The 22,533-nt window shown below is 37.3% G+C and overlaps 1 protein-coding gene across 1 annotated transcript in view; it reads left to right on the plus strand.

Annotated features, from left to right (window-relative positions):
• The first annotated feature begins 1,242 nt into the window (after positions 1-1,242).
• The window catches only part of LOC116889025 (rab proteins geranylgeranyltransferase component A 1-like), a 60,127-nt gene continuing 38,836 nt past the window's right edge, over positions 1,243-22,533 (plus strand). The window contains exon 1 of the mRNA XM_032890228.1: positions 1,243-1,305. Within this exon, the coding sequence (XP_032746119.1) occupies positions 1,257-1,305 (49 nt within the window). The 5' untranslated portion in view covers positions 1,243-1,256. The remainder of the gene's footprint in view (positions 1,306-22,533) is intronic.

Raw genomic sequence — 22,533 nt, forward strand, 5'->3', positions numbered from 1 at the left:
TTTATTATTTTAACTGATACATAAAGTTGTGCATAATTACATGGAATCATGTGTTCTTTAGAAACACATACATCACTTAATGCTTTAATAATATTAAGTGTATCCCTTCTTTGTTATTAAGCATGTTACCCAGAGTTTGAGAAGATTATTCATTGCTGAAGGAGGAGCTAATGTGGGGAGGTCATAGAGATTAAGAAGGAAACAATGTAAGGAGAATGGTAAGTAGCTGAGACTGTAGATGGTATAAAGGATTGTTATTTTGAAACTCTCGAAAAATAGCTAAAAAAATAATTCCTTGGATTAAAAAGTACTTTACTCACTTCAGTGTACCCCATTGCCTATTTTTGCTTTACTATTTTCAGACAAATGTGTTTTAAATAAGGTAGAATGTGAGCTGACAGACCTTGAAAATACTCATGAGAGTTATATTAACTGCTTGACATAGACAGTCTTAAGCTCCCTTATCAAATATGCCCACTTCTATATTAAATCTATTTTATGTTAGTCATTTCTCCTCAACATTGCAGGAGAAACTTGTATGCGTTCTCCTTATTTTGACAGAAAATCAGATTCTGAAACAAAAGATTTATAAACCATCTACTATTCTTTAATACTCTTTCACACTCTCCCATCCCCCACTCTCACTGCCATCTCTAAAGCAAAGGTAATGTTGTAACTTACTTTGCTAGGCGGCAATTTGAAATTCTGTGAGGAATTCTATTCTGTGGAAACTAGGCAAAGAGTTTTTTGTTTGGTTCTATTCTCTCTGGGAAGGCACAGAGACAAAAAGACAGTATTGGTATAAAGTGAAAAGAGATTCCTCAGGTTCTAAAAATGCAAATACAGACATGCTAGGGGAAACAGTTTTCCTGGCTTGAATGATTCATTTGTTCAAAGTGAGCCCCTTTGAATTTCACTACTGCCTGAGCATCTCTGATCAATTTTTGCTTGGTAATTGTCAAAGGGGTATACAAACTTTCCTCATTCATCCTTGCTTGAGGAGTCGAATAATTACGTTTCATTTCCATATCAAACTCCTAGGATAAGTAAGGTATATCACTGAAGTCTGTGAAATAAATCTAGCTTTTACCATTTGCATTAACATTTTAATGCTACTCTGTTGTCGCCTACCTGCACCCGCCACCCTAAAACTACAACACCCAGAATGCACTGTTTTTCCTTCCGCTTTCTACCTAGGTAGTGCCTTAGAAATTCTCAGCTACAAACTACAGTCACATGACACGTTTCCTGTCAAGATGGCGGATAATCTCCCTTCGGACTTTGATGTGATCGTAATAGGGACGGGTATGTGTGGCCCTGATTTTCGCTGGACAAAATATAGAAGATAATTCTCGCTTTTTATTTTCTCTGTCAGTGGTGAGGGTTGACAAGAAACGGCGGGGGTCGAGCCTGGGAGGGAGGACAGAAAGGAAGTGAGGTAGTCTGGAGTCAGCGCGGGACTTGGCAGCTCCAGGGAGGGGCTTGGACCCGCGGTGTTTTGCGCCATTTGAGTAGGGGTCGATCTGGTCGATGCCGATTGCTGAGGTTGGTTGCTGTGGTGATTCCTGTTAATTTCCTTAGAGGAGGGTGGGTTTGCAGTGTCATGACAATGGAGGGTCGGGATTTGATCAATGGAGACGCCGTTGGCACAAATAATTGCCACCTTCCCTCCTTGTTGATTTCAAGGTTATATTCCCCATCGTTTCAGGTCGCCATTTCATAGAACGCCCCCTTCCCCCCGCACGCCCCCATATACTTACATGAGCTAGGGTACATTGCAGCTCAGATGCAGCCTAATTTGCAGTTTTATAAAAATGATGCTCAGTCGTTACACGTGTGTATTTTTACTAAAGGAAAGAAAAAGTACTCTTCTCTGTTGTGTTGAGTAGTTAAGTATTTTCTTTTCTTGAGGTTCCTGCATTACGAAGTTTAAAGCATCCTAGTTCATAATGCAGAAAGCATCTTGTTTTCTGTCACCTATTAACACACCACAACTAGATGTGCTGAGAGTAAGCTCCAGTGTTCCACAACCCGTGTCTGAGCTCAGCTTCCCCTAGCTTTTCCATCATTTGTTCTCCATGTTTTGGGTGGAGCCAGAAATCCTTTTCAGCTTCTAGTTGACTAGTTAATCCTATAACACTTGGTGACAATTAGCTATTCTTATCTTAACTGTAAGGGATGTAGTTTGCATAGGATAAAAGAGATAGTTTGGGGAGGGGGGCGGATTCTACTGCCTTAGAATACGCTAGGCCATAGAAGCTTTGGTCATTGGGATCTTGTCTGTTGTGTTAATGAATTCTGTTTGCTTTCTTACCAAACAGTAAGAACAGCCATATTTTCAGGTTTAGAGTAAAAGTGACAGCAACCCATTTTCTAATACTTACCATTCCCTAATCAATGAACTTAAGTACTTCATATATTCCGGGCAAAAACCTTGGTAAAATTGGTATCCTTTTCAGTACACAAAAGAAGAGAAGCAGCTTGGAAGTCTAACTTGCCAAAATCACACAGCTAGTAAATGTCCAGTGGCTAATACCATCCAAGAAATGGAATTCAGGGGTTTTTGTTTGTTTTTTGTTTTGTTTTGTTTTTGACTCAAATTTGAACATGTTATCACAAATACCAGGGAAACCTGCTCTAGATTATGCAATGGGAGGGTCAGACACTCTCATGCGGTTCAATTTCCACCATTTTGAATATAAGGAAGGTAAATCAGATAGCCTTTAAGGTGTTATCCAGAACACAGATTCTCATACTCTAGATGTACCTGGGTAAGTTGTTCTCAGAACAGTGGGGGTGTGTTTGCTCCCAGCCTGAAGATAACTGCTGAGCAGCTAACCTGGTGCTTCCTGGAATGAGCAGATGTTAAAAGAGAGCTTGAAAGATGAAGTAGAACGTTCAGTTTCCCCAGTGTGCCTGCCTAAAACCGAAAACACCATCCATTTTAGAATAAGTCTTTTTAAAATTATACTTGAAGTCTCTGTATTTATTTGGATTATGTGTTATTTTTATTAACTATTTTAATTCTTTTAGATACATTAAAAGTGAAAACATTTGTTGAAAGTCATTTTTTAAATAAAATCATTCTTAAGATTTCAATCATTGCTTTTAATTGGCTTCGTTATTGAAGCATTGTGATTTCCTTCTCAAATACATTGCTAAGGGTAGACTGTAAATGTGTTGGCTGTATTAAATTCGCACTTAGGAAATTTGTAGGTAAAGCAGTGTTTTATAACTTCGGTTCTGTTATTAAAAGCATAATGAAGCATGTCATTATAAGAAAGAGTAAAGGCATAGGCTGTGCGTTGTAGCTCCCTTTTAGCAACTGTTTAGTTAAAATGTCATCAGAAGACAATTGCTTCATCAACTAGCATCATCTAAGAATGTTTTTAAAAGATTAAAAAAAGATTAAAGAAGGAAAACCAATTGGAATCTTGGTGGGGAAGAAAATGGACACAAATTCTTAGAATGTGATCTTTGGCTTTGGTACACAATTGTCATTTCAGAAGAGTTTGGCATTTAAAGTGTAATTTTCATGACAATTTTGGGGTGTGTGGAAAAGTTATCATTAGTTACAGGTCCTGAAGGTGACTTTTCGGGTAACTTGTATAATCTCCAGCAAAGCCAAGAAGTTAAAAGTGCAGAAGAAATCTAAGTTACAAGGGTCATATGATAATATTGACATATGTCATATATAGGGACATTCTTCAGCTCTTCACTTGGAATATATTGTTCTTTTAGAAAGAATTCTAGGTGCTTAGAATATACTATAACCACATCATTTGGAGGCATAAACTGTTATCAAGAATATGTTTGGGTTGTGCTATTAGATGTACAAGTGACTGACAGTTTCTATCTATATAAGAAAGAGAAAATACATGAAGTGGCATAATACCTTGTCATAGTTTAGTGTAAACACACACACAGACACACACACACACACACACACACACACACACGATCAATACTTGTAATACTTGACTGCTATCAAGTCACATTACTCCTGTTGTGGTTGTAATATTTAACATATTGTCTTTTCTTAGGAACTTTTTGGCTTTCCTCAGAGTTAAAATTCTACAATTTTTCTTAGAACTATGGAAATTTTTCATGTCATTGGTTATATATGTTTTCAGAATACCATGTAGGAATTTAGTCTGCATGCTATTCTTTCTTAACTCTACTGCTTTATCTTTGTGCAGAAGTTCCTCCTCTAAGATACTATGTAAGCTAGCTTATTTAATTTTGTAGGTATTTCTTTAAAGAAGTTAGATCTGTTCTTTTTCCACTCCCTCCCTCTAGTCTTGTCCTGGTGGTCCTTGAACCTCTGCCTTTGTATATCCTCTTCAAGTCCTGTACTGAGCTACATCCCCAGCCCTATTCATTGTTTTTTTTTTTTTTTTAAGAGCTGGCTTCTCTAAAGGATTTACCATTGTGTGCAGGCAAATATAATATATATATATATATATATATATATATATATATATTTAAATGGTAAGCTGCCTTTTTAGGAATGTTCATGTAAATAGTACAGTCCCTTTCTTGATGTTTCAAATCAGCACTGATGTAGTTAATTTTGGCTGGCTGCTCATTCAAGGATTTTAATATTTCAGATAGCAGTAGGGTACGGTTTCTAAACCTTGGAGGATAATAATGTTGTAGGAAGTGGTGTAAAAACTGATATTTGCTAAATTGTCTGGAAGTGAGGCTCAGTACAAGTGACTTCCCATATTTATATCTTAGGATGTTTGTGTGTGCTTCTCTTATCACAATGGACACATAATCCTTCCCTATATCTCCATTCTTATACCTGTTGTTGAGAGTGGCTTTCTTTTTTAAAAAGCAAGTTGGCACTTCTCTGTAATTCACGAAATGGATGCTAGCCCTTAAATTATTCAATTTATCATAATACATATAATAAATGATAAAATACATATAATAAAATATCTTTATACACAAAAAATAATTCCTATAGAATGGTAAGCAACTTAATAGTCAATAAAATTCAAAGTAGTAGTTCAAAAGTCCTTTAGATTCATCAGTGTTAGACCTTCTGTAGTGGTTTGAATATGTTTACCCCAGGGAGTGGCACTATTTGGAGGTATGGCCTTGGAATAGGTGTGGCCTTGTTGGAGGAAGTGTAGCTTTAAGACCCTTGGCTTAGCCGCCTGGGAGCAAGGCTTCTAGCAGCTTTTAGATGAAGATGTAGAAATCTCAGCTCCTCCTGTACCATGCCTGCCTAGACGCTGCCATGTTCCTGCCTTCGTGATAATGGACTGAATCCTGTAAGCCAGCCCCAATTAAATGTTGCCCTTTATAAGACTTGCCTTGATCATGGTGCCTCTTCAGAGCAGTAAAACCCTAATTAAGACACCTTCCATATATTTTGCATACTTTCACATGCATGTATCTCATTTGAGCAGTGTGATAAGGTGATGATAGAATTTGAATCCCACCTATGCTTTGTGTGCCCCATTAGGTACATCCTTAGCTGTTCTTAAGTTTCACCTTATTTCTAAATAGGATGAATTTCATTGAGCTGTGTTAAATATTGAAGAAATAATTCCTATAAAATGCTTACATAATATAGGTGATTTTTTTATGGCCTGAAAGCCATAGTGAAATGCTTTTATTATCATTATTATTGCCTGAAGGACATCAAGGAAGAGCTCATGATTTTCATGGAGAGTCCTGGAAGGATGGTAATGAAAGGCCCATTATCTTCCTCTTCCCATTGGCTGCTTGCTTGGAAAGACCTTTGATTTTTAACACTTTTTGTTAAATCAGATTTTTTTATCTGGTAGTTTACAGATATTCCTTTTTTATTTTTTAGTTTTGAGTTTGCTTCACCAGTTTGAATTCTTTATCATCTGTTTTAAATAGCTTTATCATTCATTTTAACTGAGAACATAGTGTGAAGTGCTTTTTCATTGCTAAGAGGTAGGAGGTAAAGAACGCCTACAGATCTTGCTGTTTTAATTTGTACTTCTTTGAGCTTGCTTTCTTTCTTTCTTTCTTTCTTTCTTTCTTTCTTTCTTTCTTTCTTTCCTTCTTTCTTTTTTGTAGGAAAATCATCTTTTCTTCTTTCGAGACCTAACAAAGTAAGGAGGATTTATTTAATTCCGAGGATTCTCTGAGCTGCTCTGTAAATCATAAATTTGAGCCAGTCCCTCAGAGAGAGCCGCATCTGTTACCAAAGTTCCCTGGGCAGCATCGTTTTCATCTCCCGTGCTGCTTGTCATTTTCTCATTTTCTCCAGTGTTCTCATGATGTTTTGGATAACTCAGGCTACAGCAATTAAAATCAAATGTGCTTGCTCAACCTCACATCCTCGTGTTTAACATAAAATCCCAATGCACAGAAACAATTATGATTCCATATAATTGACCTGTAACTCATGTGAAATCATCTGCCATTCAGTTTCAGGGAGAACTGAAAAGTTAGGCTGTTCCTGCTGTGTGTATAAAGCCTTAAAGTTAATGTCTGTCTATGCCCTGTGTATAATCTGTAGTGTAGAAAGATTGGGAATTCCGGAGACATTGTTGCTAGTAGAATAAGGATGCTTTTCTAAAGATTTGCTTTTTGTTTTTCTAATAATTTAAAGCACAGTATTCAAAGAGACAATAATTTGCCACAGTTAGTGATTTATTGGAGCATGATTTTAAGAGTTGACATGTTTTCATACTGAGGCAGATATGGAAAACATAAGCAAAACAAACAGCAATCTCTAAAAATACAAACCAAACCGAAACCCTAAACAGATTACAAATAGTTGAGGAAACAGAGGCAACTTACTTTATTTCATCTCAAACTAGATTTTACAAAGCGCTTAGGCTGGCTTGATTTTCTAGCATCTATCCCCACCCCCCACTAGTGTTTTTCAATACTATGCTTGTCCATATCAATTTGGTATAATAATTGGTTTCTTACTACTACCAGGTCTGGAGAAAATATTATCTCATCTCAAGTAAGTGTAAAACCCTAGATTTTGCCAATTTTGACCTATGTTGGATAGGTTAGACAAGTTATTGACAACTAAAATTGAGATACTGAATTGAGCTTGTTGAATTTTTTTAAGTGAAAAGAAACACCATATCCTCCAAAAATTTGATTAGCTTGCTCTAGGCTTAGGTTGGCATTTTTTTTAAACTGATGCCAAAAATAGCTTCATGTTTGGTCCTTAATTATTGATAACATTATGACATTGGAGTCAGGTTGTAAACCCTTATATGGAGGCAAACAGGATGACCTAGTTACATTTATTCCCCTTCCCCCAAAAATCCCCAAAGCAAAAACCAATCAGTCACCAAAGCAATGAGATCAGAGTCATGTTTTAAGATACAGATTGTTTCAGTTGAATTTCATTCATTCCAAGTTTTGTAATCACATAATAATGATATGGTTCTGAGAATAATTTATCTTTCAGTATTGGCATTCATGTCTTATTTTTCATTATTGTTAACTTCTTTTATGGTCATTGCAGCAAATGCTAAAACTTGGTGTTCTTAGAGAAGAGCTATAAATGCATGCAGAGATGCACAGGCTCTCTGGGTTTCTTTTACTAAGAAAAAAGATCAACTTTATTTTACAGTTTGGTATAATGAAAGGACAGCAGGATTGCTGGTAGTCAGGCCTTAACTAGAGGTCATAAGGGCTCAGAATTAGTGAACTGACTTCTCCAAAAACGATTCACCTAAAGGCATTGTTCCTTTTGGTTATGAGATGGCCATGTAGTTTTCTGCAAAGACATGTGATCACCCATGGGGAGGATTAATTATGTCACAGGTTACCCTTGAATTTAAGTTTATCCTTAAAACCTTACAGGCCATCTGTAGAACAATAAACTTGATAAACAAATATTACTTTTGACCACATACTTGACATACAAATAATATTTCTTGTTTGAATTTATATTTCATGATAAATAAGGGTGAATATGTAATTTGGCCACTGTATTTTCTTTGTGAATTGCCTTAACCTATTCTTTAGATCATTACCTGTCTTATTATTAAATATGTAGTAATTAATTAACTTAATTTTGTCATGTATTTAAATACCATTGATATTTTGATTAAGACATACTTGTGTATTACACATACTGGCTAGGATAACTGTCACTTTAAATTTTTATTATCCATATTCTTGAAATCACTTCAAATTATTGCTAAATATATAGTGTGGTATATTCGTTATGGTCACCAGATCACTTCTTAATGACCAAACTCTCTCCATTCCTCTTTCACCTTCTTTCCCCAGTTTCTGTTATATCACTGTTCTCTTAACTGTGAGATGGTGTGGATTCCATAAAAATCACATGGTATTTGTTTCTGTATTGACTTGTTTCATTTTACATACTATGTTGTTCCAGGTGGCAAGATTTCATTCTTTTTTTAAAAAAAAATTATGTATGAGTATTTTGGTTGCATATATGTATGTGCACCAGATGCATACTCAAGGAGATTAGAGAAGGGATTACAACTGGCATTATGTGGATGGCTATGAAGCACTTTGTAGGTGCTGGAAATTGGACATAGTTCCTCTGGAAGAGCAACAAGTACTCTTAATCCTGAGTTATCATTCTTCTTTTTTTTTAATGGCAGAATACTATTCAATTGTGTCTATATACTCCATTCTCTGTCATTCAGCACATGACAGACATTTTAGTTTTCATATATTGGCTGAGTGAAATTAAGAATATACTTGCTCTTTGTTTGCTGTCCCTGGGAGGCTTGCTTTTTTTCTGAGGGGAGGGGTGAGAAGGTTGATCTGGGGGCTAGGGGAAGTGGTGGGGAGTGGGATGAGGTGAGGAGGGGAAACTAGTCAGGACATAGTATATGAGAAAAGAATTAAAAAAAACAAGAAAAGACAAAAAAGAATGTACTTGTCTCTTTAACATGAAGATTGTTTCCTTTTGGTATATACTTAGGGGGAAGTCTAGAAATAACAGTTGTCCAAATTTTGGTATCTTGAGAAATCCTTATACCTATTTTTTGCAATGACTATACATTGCAAAAAATACATTACATACTATACATTCAATACTATAAATACAATACTATAAATACAATACTATAAATACAATACTATACATTCTTACTAGCAGTATGTAAGAGTTTCTTTTTTTTCCTCCTATGAAAATTTTTGTTCTCCCTTTTAAGGATTGAAGCATCCACGCTTTGGTTGTCCTTCTTGAACTTCATGTAGTCTGTGGATTGTATCTTGGGTAATTCGAACTTTTGGACTAATATCCACTTATCAGCGAGTGCATACCATGTATATATATATATTTTTTTTGTGACTGGGTTACTTCACTCAGGGTGATATTTTCTAGATCCATCCATTTGCCTAAGAATTTCATGAAGTCATTGTTTTAGTAGCTGAGTAGTACTCCATTGTGTAGATGTACCACATTTTCTGTATCCACTTCCCCATTGAAGGGCACTGGGTTCTTTCCAGCTTCTGGCTATTATAAATAGTCATCAGGGAAATGCAAATCAAAACAACCCCGAGATTTCACCTCACACTAGTCAGAATGGCTATGATCAAAAACTCAAATGACAGCAGGTGCTGGTGAGGATGTGGAGAAAGAGGAACAATTCTCCATTGTTGGTGGGATTGCAGACTGTTACAACCACTCTGGAAATCTGTCTGGTGGTTGGACATAGTACTACCTGAGGACCCAGCTATACCACTCCTAGACATTTCTTAAAACAAGCAGCCGATAGATATATGAGAAATCTCCCAAATATCTAGGATATGCAAATTTAAAAAAGATTGAGTTATATCTTTATCACAATAACTGAAAAGACCAAAAAAAAAAAAAAAAAAAAGGAAAGATGCAGAGAAAAGGAAACCTTTTTCCATTTTTTATTGGATATTTTTTATTTACATTTCAAATGTTATTCCCTTTCCCGATTTCCTGTCTATAAGCCCCTTATCCCAACCCCCTCCCCCTTCTATAGGGGTGTTCCCCCTCCCCAACTAACCCCCCTTCCTGACTCCGGGCCCTGACATTCCCCTACACTGGGAGGTCCAACCTTGGCAGGACCAAGGGCTTCTCCTCCCGTTGGTGTCCAACAAGGTCATCCTCTGTTACATCTGCAGCTGGAAACATGGGTTTGTCCATGTGTATACTTTGGTGGTTTAGTCCCTGGGAGCTCTGGTTAGTTGGTATTGTTGTTCTTATGGGGTCGCAAGGCCTTTCAGCTTCTTCAATCCTTTCTCTAACTCCTCCAATGGGGACCCTGTTCTCTCAGTTCAATGGTTTGCTGCTAGCATTCGCCTCTGTATTTGTCATGAGACAGCTCAGGGAGACAGCTATATCAGGCTCCTGTCAGCATGCACCTCTTGGCTTCATCACTGTTGTCTAGGCTTGGTGGCTGTGTGTGTGTGTGTGTGTGTGTGTGTGTGTGTGTGTGTGTGTGTGTGTCTGTGTGTGTCTGTGTGTGTCTGTGTGTGTCTGTGTGTGTCTGTGTGTGTCTGTGTGTGTGTACATATATATGGGATAGATCTCCAGGTGGGGCAGGCTCTGAATGGTCATTGCTTCAGTCTCTGCCCCAATCTTTGTCTCCATATCTCCTCTTTCGGAATAGCCAGAAGCTGGAAAGAACCAGATGTCTGTTAACAGAGGAATATGTATAGACAATGTGATACATGGTATGCACTCACTGAAAAGTGGATATTAGCCCAAAAGCTCAAATTACCCAAGATACAATCCACAGACCATATGAAGTTCAAGAAGAAGGAAGATCAAAGTTTGGATGCTTCAGTCTTTCTTAGTAGGGGGAACAAAATACTCACAGGGGGTAAAGTGTAAGAGGGACTTGGGAGGAAGAGAGGAAGCGGAGGGGAAAATGGGGCAGGATCAGGTATGGGAGTGTATGGGTATGATACTCAGAAGGTCAGGAAATTGAACAGAGGCGTGTTGTAATGGGGAATGGGGAACTGGGACTAGCCACCAGAAAGTCGCAGATGCCCGGAAAACAAAAGGCTCCCAGGACCCAACAGGGATGACATTAGCTGAACTGCTCAACAAAGGGGAGGGAGAACCTGTAGAGACCATATCCAGAGGTTAGGCAAGGCCCTCCATTGGGGGATGAGACCACCCACTCATCTCTAAATTTTTAACCCAGAATGGCTCCTGTCTGAAGGAAATACAGGGACAAAATATGGAGAAGAGACTGGAGGAAAAGCCATTCAGAGACTGCCCCACCTGGGGATCCATCCCATATACAGACACCAAACTCAGACACTATTGCTGATGCCAAGAAGTGCATACTGACAGGGGCCTGGTATAGGTGTTCTCTGAGAGGCTCTGCCAGAACATGACCAATACTAATGAAAATGCTTGCAGCCAACCATTGGACTGACATGGGGACCCCAATGGAGGAGTTAGGAAAAGGACTGAAGGAGCTGAAGGGGATTGCAACCCCATAGGAAGAACAACAATATCACCAACCAGACACTCCAGCACTCCCAGACACTAAACCACCAACCAAAGAGTACACATGGAGGGACCCATTACTCCTGCCACATATGTAGCAGAGGATGGCCTTATTTGGCATCAATGAGAGAAGGGGCCCTTGGTCCTGTGAAGGCTCAATGCCCCAGTGTAGGGGAATGCCAGGGTGGTGAGCTGGGAGTGGTTAGGTGGGTGGGAGAGCACCCTCATAGAAGCAGGAGGAGGGAGGATAGGATAGGGGATGTGTGCAGCGGAAACCAGGAAAGGGGATAACATTTGAGATGAAAATAAATAAAATACCAAAAAACAGAATAGTGCAATGCCTTTTCTGAATCGTTTCATGCTTTTAATCTCAGTACTCCAGAGCCAGAGGCAGGCAGATCTCTTGATTTCCAGGATGTCCTGGTCTACAGAGTGCGTTTCAGGACAGCCAGGGCTACACAGGGAAATCCTTTCTTGAAAAGCAAGCAGGCAGTCAAAAAAAAAAAAAAAAAAAAAAAAAAAAAAAAACCAAACCCAAAAACAACAACAACAAAAAACCCCAAAAACCCAAATGCCTAATTTGTCCTTTAGTCCCTTTTAAATTTGATTTTCTTTTATGCTATTAAGTTCAATTCCTTGTGTATTTTGTATGTTAATGTAACTGCTTCTCAGATGTATAGTTTGCAAATATTTTCTCCTGTCCTATTAGTCGTCTTATCTGTCTCTTCAGTCATTTCCCACCCCTAGTGAAGACCACTGATCCAGTCCTATAATGTATGTTACATAAGCACTCTCTTTAGTACCAGGCCTATCTCTTTAATTTTGACTGTTTCTTTTGCTATGGAGAAGCTTTTTAAGTTGATAGGAACACATTTTTCAGTTTCAGCTTCTGTTGCTTGCATAGTTGGGGTCATTTCCAAAATCTCTTTACCCATACCGATGCCTGTGAGTGTTTTTTATGTTTGCTTTTTCAAGACTCATAGATTTGGGCCTTTCAGATGCCCTTAGTTTTATTTGGGTTGATAGCTGTAAGTAGGGAGATAGGGGTTTATTTGACTACATTCTTTTGCACCTCGATATTCTTTTCCCAGCAAAACTTAATGAGAGGACTGCCCCTTTCCTGCTATGTGTTCTTGGTTCTTTTTGTCAAAGTCACTTGGCTGTAAATGTGAGGGTGGTTTGAACCTTGTGCTCTCACTTCTGTTCTACTGGTTTGTCTAGTGTTTGTTTTTGCTGACACACTGTTTTAGTTCATTATTAGGTACCATTGGTTTGTTATGTTAAAGTAAGGTAGAACTTCATTCTTTTTTTTTTTTTTGCCTTATTATAGGCTTTGCATATTTGAGGTGTTTTATGGTTCTGTTTCTGATTCTGTGAAAATACTGATATTTTGATATTGAATCTGTAGATGGTATCATGGTATTTTAACCAGATTAATTCTAATAAAAATGTGATATTTTTTTTCTCTTTTCTTTTTCTTTTCCTTTCCTTTCCATTGTGTTTCTGTTCCTTTCCTTTTCTTCTTTGAGTTAGACTCTTAACTTTGTAGCCCTGCCTGGCCTGAAACTCACTTTGTAAACCAGGCTGGTCTTCAATGACAGAGGTATGCCCATCTGTGCCTCTGCCTCCCAAGTTCTGGAATTAAAAGTGTTTGCCAACCACACCCACCATCCTCCATGCCCTCTTTTTGATGCTCTTTCCAGTTTCTTTTATCACTTTATGATTTTCATAGACATCTTTTGCCTCTTTTTCTTTTGTTCTTTAGGGAAATTGACATTTTTTTTGTATGTGTTCTCATTGTTATATTCAATTTCTAAGTGTGCCTTGTATTTTTATGTGATGTCTTATGTGGAAATATATGAATTTATGTTTCCTTATTCCTTGATGTGTTATTTTTATAGGCATTGTTACTGGGGTTGTTAGTTCTTTTTTCAGTTAATTCACTATTAGTGTCTCCGAATACTAACTGATACTTGTCTGTTGGTTTTGTGTCTTGAGTTTTGCTGAGTTTCCTAGTTCATTAGTTCCAGCTGTTCCTTGGTGAGTGACGACTGAATAGTTTTCTGTGTAAATCGAGTCCTGTCAAGGACAGTTTGATTTTCTTTCATTTTGAATTTAGATGCCTTTTGTCCTTTTCTTGCTCCATTGCTCCGGTGAGCACTTAGAGTATTATGCTGAACAAAAGTGGTAACATCCTGTTTAATTCCAGATCTTAGCAGAGCTTCTACTCTGATAAGTTACAGTCCTTTTATATATACCGAGTTGCTTACAAGTTTTCTTCATGGAGGGTTGTTGAATTCTCTCAAATGTCTCTTCCTATAGCTATTTAAATAACTACATTCTCGTTGGTTCTGTTACTGTGCTGAGTCATGTTTACATATGTTTAACTGTCTTTGCATTGCAGAGATCAGTCTTACTGTGTCCTTGAATTCGCGTTGTTGGGATATTGTCATTTTGTATGCGTGTTTTTTACTGCCATATTTGGTTTCTAATTGTGCCTTATGTTTATGGTAATATTGCACACATGTGGAGATGTATAAATTTCACATTTCTAGTCTATCAGAGATTTTCTTCTTTGGTTTCTGGCATTTGCAGATATGCATAGAAAACATTTTCCTTCTCTCAAAGAGTAGGTAAGAGTATTAGTGTAATTTATCATTCTTGAAAATGTAGTATAAAATTGTTCATGCACTAAAGCTAGTTTTAATTACACAAAATTTTATCATTTAATGGCTTTACATTTCAAATAATCAGTTGAAGTGATGGAGGTCAAAACTGGGTTTTGCATCTGCTGGACAAGCATAGGCAGATAGTTGGGTGTGGCGGTTCACACTTATACCAGCACTTTAGAATCTGAGGCAGGGGGATTGCCATGAGTTCAAGGCCAGGCTAGGGTATTAAGTGAGTCAAAAACAAAAATGAAATTGCCTGTAGATTCTCTGATTCCAACACAGGTTCCAGGAAACAAACTCAAATTGTCAGGTCTGTACAGTTGCTCACTGAGCCATCTCACTGGCTCAACCTGTACTTAAAACAGAAAGTTTAGGGGTTGGGGATTTAGCTCAGTGGTAGAGCGCTTGCCTAGCAAGTGCAAGGCCCTGGGTTCGGTCCCCAGCTCCGGAAAAAAAAACAAAACAAAACAAAAAACCAGAAAGTTTATAAGGGGACTTATGCATTCATTCATTCATTCATTCGTTCATTCATTCTGGTGCTCTGCTATATGTCTATGTTGCAAACTTATCTCCTGGGAAGAGCACGCCATTTGGTTGTCCAGTGCCAAACAGTCAGCCTTGAAAACGTATATATATATATATATATATATATATATATATATATATATATATATATACACACACATATATATATAGAACAGGTTATAGGAATATATATGCACATTGTATATACATAATAAAAATTGGTGATAAAAGAAACCATGATCTTTAAAGGAAAGCAGGGAGGGTTCTATGGGGAGGGTTTAGAAGGAAGAAAGTGAAGGAAGATATGTTGTAATTATAATCTCAAACATAAAGTGAAAAACGAAAATAGATTTTGATTTTATAAGTCTTGAAATGAGCAATCAGTCTACTTCATCATCTATTGTAGACTCAACTTTATTATCAAAAATTTTAAAAAAATGAAGCAGTATAAATATCTCCCCAGGTATCAGATTCCCAGTTGGATCAGTTATCAAGTCTGCATAGCAACTTTCGTTTTCTCTGTATTCTTTAACTGCTGTCTTATGTCACTCCAGATAACTTAGAAAGAACTTCAAGAAATAACATCATCTTCTACCCAAACGACTCTAGTTTATAGAACGTTGACAAAGCAAAAAACAATAACAGCTAGGAGATAGTCTTTCAAATGTTCCTGCTTTCTAATCAGCCTGCACTTGAGGCTTTCTTATTTTGATTTATAGCTCAGATTTGTAATGATTTTCCTAAATTTTCTCAGCTTTTATTACCATAACTAGGTTAAAATTGTCATTGAACTTGTCTGGTTGTTTTTGATAATTTTTTTTTGTCTGTTTGGAGTGTTTTCTTGCTGTGTTTTATTTCTCTTAATGTGCCTTGAATAGAATTCATCCATATTGTTTTTGTGTGAAATGTCCTATCCTTGTGTTTTTCAATAGGCCACTATAGCTTTTTGAACATTCCTGTTCCAGGTCTTTCTCTTCTGTTTTCATGCAGTGAAAACATACTGGCATCTGAGATCTATTGACTATTTCCCTTGGCCAATTTTGTCTTTCCCATTCCATGTGCCCTATTTTATCTCTTTTGATGGATTTGGAAGATGTTGAGAGGAGTTACTTCTTCCTTTTAATGTAGTATTTTTTATTCATTGGGAAAATTACACATGTGTACAGTGTATTTGACCATACTCTCTCCTTTCCTCTTCAACTCCAGGTTACTTTCCTCCATATATATTGGGGAAGAGAAAGGACACAATTTGAAGCTATAACCATTTAGTACATCAAAAGTTGTTCACCTCTAAGGCCAGAGTTCCAGTCACTGTTTCTTAGCCAGCTTTACAGTAGCAGACATGAGTTTCATTCTCTGAGTCAGGCCTTAAAGCCATCCTGAGAGTGGCTGACTATCCCAAATAACATTCACGCCACTGTTGCATATCTCGTTGCATACCAGCCATTATTGTAGCTCACAGGGTTCATACTTGGGTAAAAGTGCTGATGTTGTTTTTCTCCCCTAGTAGTCTGTATAGCACCTTCTGGTACTATGAGAAATAGCCAGCAAGGAGGGTCAATGTCAATGTGATTTCTCCAAGTTGTGAGTCAAAAATGTGTAGGATCTTAACACCGAGTTCTGTTAGACAATCAAGAGCAGTGGCAATAGTCTGCATTCTGTTTTTGTAGGGTGTGTGTGTGGGGTCTCTGAGATTCTCCCCTAATCAACAACTTGAGGGGAGGTATTCCATACCCCAAAATCTAGTATTAGATTTTTAATTTGACAGATTTTGGCTTCAGAAGGAATGTTTTCCATACAGTTTTACCAAACATCTTTGTGATTGTTTTACCTTCCTCTACCTACTCCTTTTTCCTACCCTCTCATCCCTCATTCTACATATACTTAACCCCCTAGCACATAATTCAGAAGAGTTTGATTTATCAGTTTCTAGGGATTCTGACCCATATTTATATACCCATTTCATTTTACTTACCATTAAAACCTTCAGCATCTCCTGCTTTCACCCCCTATATTCTCAGAATACCCCGACAACCTTCTAGCCAGTATATGATGTCAATCTAGAGGTTTTTTAATTCTTAAGGTGATGGGTTTACTATTGGCTGTTGGAATTGACACACAAATATTTTGAGGTTTATGATGGTAATGTGTTGCCGGGTTTTGTTGTAGATGTTGTAGGATTTGATACTTTGAAGGTCTTCAGGGAGATTCATCAACTCTTGCTCCTGTGGTCTTCCAAGAATTTTATTTTATTTTTTTTTTCATTTCAATTCATTTGTCAAAAATATTTGAATAGTATAGAATGTCAATTCATGTTTTTACAGTCTGAAATGAGCCTTTGCATCATTTATTCTAAGCTCTTCTAATAAGGGTATGTATATATAGAAGGTAATTCCAGGGAGGGAATGGCAATTGCTTTCCCAATGTCAAAGCTATTTAATATGAACCAGAAAAGAATAAGCCAGTTCTCTTAGTGTTTGGTTCAGCATTCAGCACTCTGAGTCCCGGAACAGTGTTCTTATTATTAGCCATTCCTAAACCCTTCCATTACATTGGACTTGCATTAATATTTTAACAGGTAGCATAATTTTTAAATGCTAGAAAAATTAAACACACACACACACACATATATATATATATGTGTGTGTGTGTGTATATATGCACAATATTTTTACAATGAAGACATTCACTAGATTTTAAACATAATTTATTAATAATGTACTTGATAGTTTGTGAGGAATTAACGTGAATTAATTTTGAATTTATGAACACTATTTTATCTGTTTTTTTTGTTCCCTGAGCTGTTTCTCTGGTATTCTTCTCTTTTCATTTTAAAGTATCCACTAAAAGTATTCTGAATGTGCCACTCAAATTAGGACTAAACAAAATGACTTGAGCCTCAGCTGAAATTGAGTTTCTGCTTAATTTAGGTCATCTTTTTTTGAGCTGGCTGAAATCAAGTATAGAGTCTTACCTTGTATTGCTCTCTAGTCATTTCTGTACTTAATGTTGCTTCTGTTTTTGTTTGTGATGCAGGGCTCAACATAGGGTTGTTTAAGTAGTAAAGTAAAAAGCTATGGCCCACTAAAAAGTTTGTTGTACTCACAAGTTGCTTCTTGCCATTCATTCTGTTTCTTTTCCAAAAAAAAAAAAAAAAAAAAAAAAAAAAAGAAAGAAAAAGAAAGAAATTGTTCTTCATAAAAGTAGTCACAGTAAATTTTCTAGTTCTATGTAATTTTCTTTCCATTCTGGTCTTCACTAGTTATAAATAACACATGAAATGACTTTCAAGGTAGAAAGCAGGAATCCATTTTGAAATGTTCTATAAAATAAAGAGTGATTTATGGTTTCATATGATTTGGGCTGAAAGCACTCGGGCTTTGCCAGGTCATCAAAGTCCTGTCAGGGGAATCTATTATTTATTGTTTGAGTCACTAGGAGTGGTGTAAGTACTTTATTTTATGTTTTCCTTATGTAAGGATACTGTTAAGAAAAATCAGTTATAAATACAAATACTGTTTTAAGAATATATCATGTAGAAAGAAGTAACCTAAATATTTTAGTTGTAAATGGCAAATTTCAATATTGATCATTTGGATTAAAGGTAATTTTAATAGCAAATGAATAACTTTCTCATTCCTATAAATATTTAAGATAATATTTTGAAAATACTCACTTTATAACCTTGACCCTGATTTTAATCTTGAGTCTTCATTTGATTATTAAATATCCTTATTTTATCTTAATGGGTATGAAAAATTGGAAAGGATGGGACTGTTCATGAGAGTATGTGATCGTATAACAATCCAGAAGCTCCTCAGATATATTTTTTTAGCTGACAACTATGTAGGAGAACATTAACTGAGAAGATCTGATGGCCAAGACTCCACATTCTGCATTACAACTATTAATAAAAGTCATTTTCTTACCTTATATGTATCTGCTTTTACTGTCTTTTCAGTCAAAGATGTTCTTATGTAAGAATTATGCATTTCTCCTATAGTTGAGTGGCAGAGCAGATTCTTTGGGAAAGCCTCAACTAATTAATTATCATATTTAATGGGAAATGTTTAAATTCTGTCAAATGTTTGAGGAACTCCTGTAGAATATATAAAATAATTTCTTTGTTTTTTATAAACAAGATTAACTTAAATAATAACTAATAAAACATTGTATAGGTATCAAATACATATATTTAAAATTTTTAATATATAAATATTTTAAGTCTATATGTATATATTGTTTTATGTGTAATAAATATACTATATATTATGTATAATATATTGTTAATATTTTAATACATTTATATATTTAATACATTTAATACATTTATATATTTATAAATGTATATTTAGATATTTATATATTTGTATATAAAGTTTATATATAATTTTTAAACATTTTTTTATTTATTCACTTTACATACATCCCACTCACTGCCCCCTCCTGGTTTCCCCCTCCCACACTCCTTCCCCATCGCCCTCCCATTCTCCTCTGAGCGGGTGGAGGCTCCCCGGGTATTCACCAACTCTGTCACATCAAGTCTTTGCAGTGCTAGGTGCATCCTCGACCACTGAGGCCAGACAAGGCAGCCCAACTAGAAGAATACATTCTACAAACAGGTAACAGCCTTTGGGATAGCAGCACCCTCCCTCCCCACACACATATTTGTTCAGGACATGCATGAAGACCTCAAGCTGCACATCTGCTATATATGTGCTGGGAAGCCTAGGTCCAGTCTGTGTGTTCTTTGGTTGGTGGTTCAGACTCTGAGAGCCCCAGTGGTCCAGGTTAGTTGACTCTATTGGTCTTGTAGATTCTATATCTCCTCTGGGTTCCTCAATCCTTCCCCAACTCTTCTATAAGACTTCTGGAGCTCTGTCTAATGTTTGGCTGTGGGCCTTTGCATCTATTTCAGTCAGCTGCTAGGTGGAGCCTCTCAGAGGACAGTTACGTTATGCTCTTGTTTGCAAGCATAACAGCATATTGTTCATTAATAGTGTCAGGTTTGGTAACTGCCCATGAGCTAAGTCTGGCCAGTCATTGGTTGGCCGTTCCCTCAGTGTCTGTTCCATCATTATCCCTGCACCTTGTGCGTATATGGCAAATTTTAGGTCAAGGTTTTGTGGGTGGGTTGGTGTCCTTATCCCTTCTCTGGCTGGCTACAGGAGGTGGACACTTCAAGCTCCATTACCCACTCCCTCTAGGAATTTCAGCTAGAGTCACCCTCATAGATTTCTAGGACCTTCCCCCACCCTAGGTCTCTGGTACATCCTAGAGACCCCGCCCCCATTTCCCTTCACTCTCCTGGCCCTCTCTCCCTGGCTCTCCCTACACCTGATGCCCTCCCCTACACTCCTCTCCCCATACGCTCTCTCTTCCATCTATCTCCCATATCTATTTTATTTCCCCTTCTGAGTGAGATTCTAGCCTCCTTCCTTAGCCCTTGTTATTTAGCTTCTTTGGGTCTGTGGATTGTAGTGTACTGTACTTTAGGACTAATATCCAATTATAAGTGATGTCTTATAAACATGCTATGAACATAATTTGAGCAGGTGTCCTTGTGGTATGATGGCACATCTTTTGGTTACATGCCCAGGAGTGGTATATAACTGGGTCTTGAGATAGACTTATTCCAAGTTTTGTGAAAAACCACCAAATTGGCTTTGTACTCCCACCAGGAGGGGAGGAATGTGGTATTAAGGCTGAACAGACACACACACACACACACACACACACACACACACACACACACACACACACATCCGTGTTTAAACAAAATAAAAACAAAAGGGCTCAAGAGGTAGCTTGGTGGGTAAAAATGTTCACCACTAAGTCTGACAACCTGACTTCTATTCCCAGGACCTACTCCTGCAAGTTGTCCTCCCAATTTCACGTGTGCCCCATGGCACATATTTTCCAGCCAAGAACCAGCCTCATGTTGGCGAGGGTTCTGAGAAAAGGAGTATCTGGGAGCCGAGAAAGAACAACTTGAAGTCAAGTCAAATCCTATATCCAAGTTGAAGACCTGTGTTTGATTTGATGCAGCCTTTCTAGTCTGCTTTTTCTTTTGTGTTCCACTTTCTCTGGAGGTTTCTCTGTCTATATTCTACTTGCTTGCCATTCTAAGATATTTCTCTGTCCATGTCCTGCTTGCTTACTTACTTGTGTGTGTGTGTGTGTGTGTGTGTGTGTGTGTGTGTGTGTATGTGCATCTTGGCGTGCAGCATGAATGCACGTCACGCTCTTTTTTTTTTTTTACTTATATAAGCCATTCTTTAATAAAACTTAATTTTAAAATGGGAATGATTGAATACATGCTAAACTCAGAATGGGTTTGCAGCTTTTTTATTCATTAAGGTACATTTTCCTAAACTTTTGAAATTAAAATGTAAATACATCACTTTTCTTTCCCTATTCCCCTTCAATCCTCCTTTTTCCCCCCTATGAGCCTTCCAGGACCACCAAATATCATCTTTTTTTTTATAAGTGCCCTTGGCCATATTACAAAGGGTGAATGGTCTACCTACAGAATTACAAAGATGTCTCCAGCTGCTTAGAGGTGAAATATATGATTGTCTACATTAATGAAATATTATTTTAATGTGAAAATAAATGCCACTGTGACTCCAGGGTTAACCCACGTTGATGCTCCTGACTATTTCTTTCCTGCATACTTTAGTTGGCACAGTTCCTCTGGAATGAATGAGATGGTTACATCCAAGAATGTTGCTGGTTGACTCTATCCTAAAAAAGATACCTTGATGAGGGTGTAGCAAAATGAATCCATAGTGTTGCAAACGATCTGCTTCTTGTGTTTGTATTTCCCCATTTCATGAAGAGCAGTTCAGTAATATCAGGTGTTATCGGGTACAAGCATTCTGTAAATATTCTGTAATATTGTATTGTAGAAAACAGTGCTGACTCTTTCACAATATTCAATTTGACTATAAGATCTTTTTTTATTAAATCTCTCTTCTTCTTTACTCATATGTGTGTGTGTGTGTAGTATGTATGTATGTATACATGTATGTATGTGTATTGTACACATACACACATATTAACCTTTTCTTGGGGTGAAAATTAAGGAATTGTAAGTTTTCCATACATTTTGGATTGTTCGTGAGTTTCTATATTTAAGACAATTTCATTTTTCTGAAGTGCTTGTTTTCCTGTTAGAAATGAAATCCAAGGAATTCTTTTACACCAGCAAATATTTTATTTTCCTTATTATTTTTGCCTGGAGGCATTCAGTGATCTATTTTATTCCTTTTCTGGCCACAATCTTTAAAGATACAGCACACAAAATATACTCAGATATAATTTGCCTTGTGTTTTTCTCATTTTAGGGCATTTTATTTATTACCTTGTATATTATTAATCCATAGTGTTCTCATTTTGCTTCTGTTGCTGTGATATAGAACCCTGACAAAAGCAACTTTCAGGAGAATTGTTTTGTTTATGTCTTACATTTCCAGAGTGGATACAGTCCTTCATGGGGTGGAAGGCATGTGGGTGGAGATACAATCTATCATGAGGTGGAAGGCATGTGGGTGGGGATATCGTCTATCATGGGGTAGAAGACATGATGGGTGGGGATACAGTCTATCACGAGGTGGAAGGCATGTGGGTGGGGATACAGTCTGTCATGGGGTAGAAGACATAGTGGGTGGGGATATAGTCTATCATGGGGTGGAAGGCATGATGGGTAGTGGAGCTGGCCAGTCACATTGCACCTGCAATCAGGAAGTAGGGTGAAAACAAAGTGGGGCCATGCTGTGAAACCCCGAATCTGCCCCCAGTGATATACTACTTCCTCCAAGGAGACTCTATTTTCTACAGGTTCCACAACCCTTCCAAGTCTTCAAGGTATCTCACTACCAGCTGGAGACCAAA

Source organism: Rattus rattus, chromosome X (genome assembly GCF_011064425.1).
Source record: "Rattus rattus isolate New Zealand chromosome X, Rrattus_CSIRO_v1, whole genome shotgun sequence".
NCBI classification, from domain to species: domain Eukaryota; kingdom Metazoa; phylum Chordata; class Mammalia; order Rodentia; family Muridae; genus Rattus; species Rattus rattus.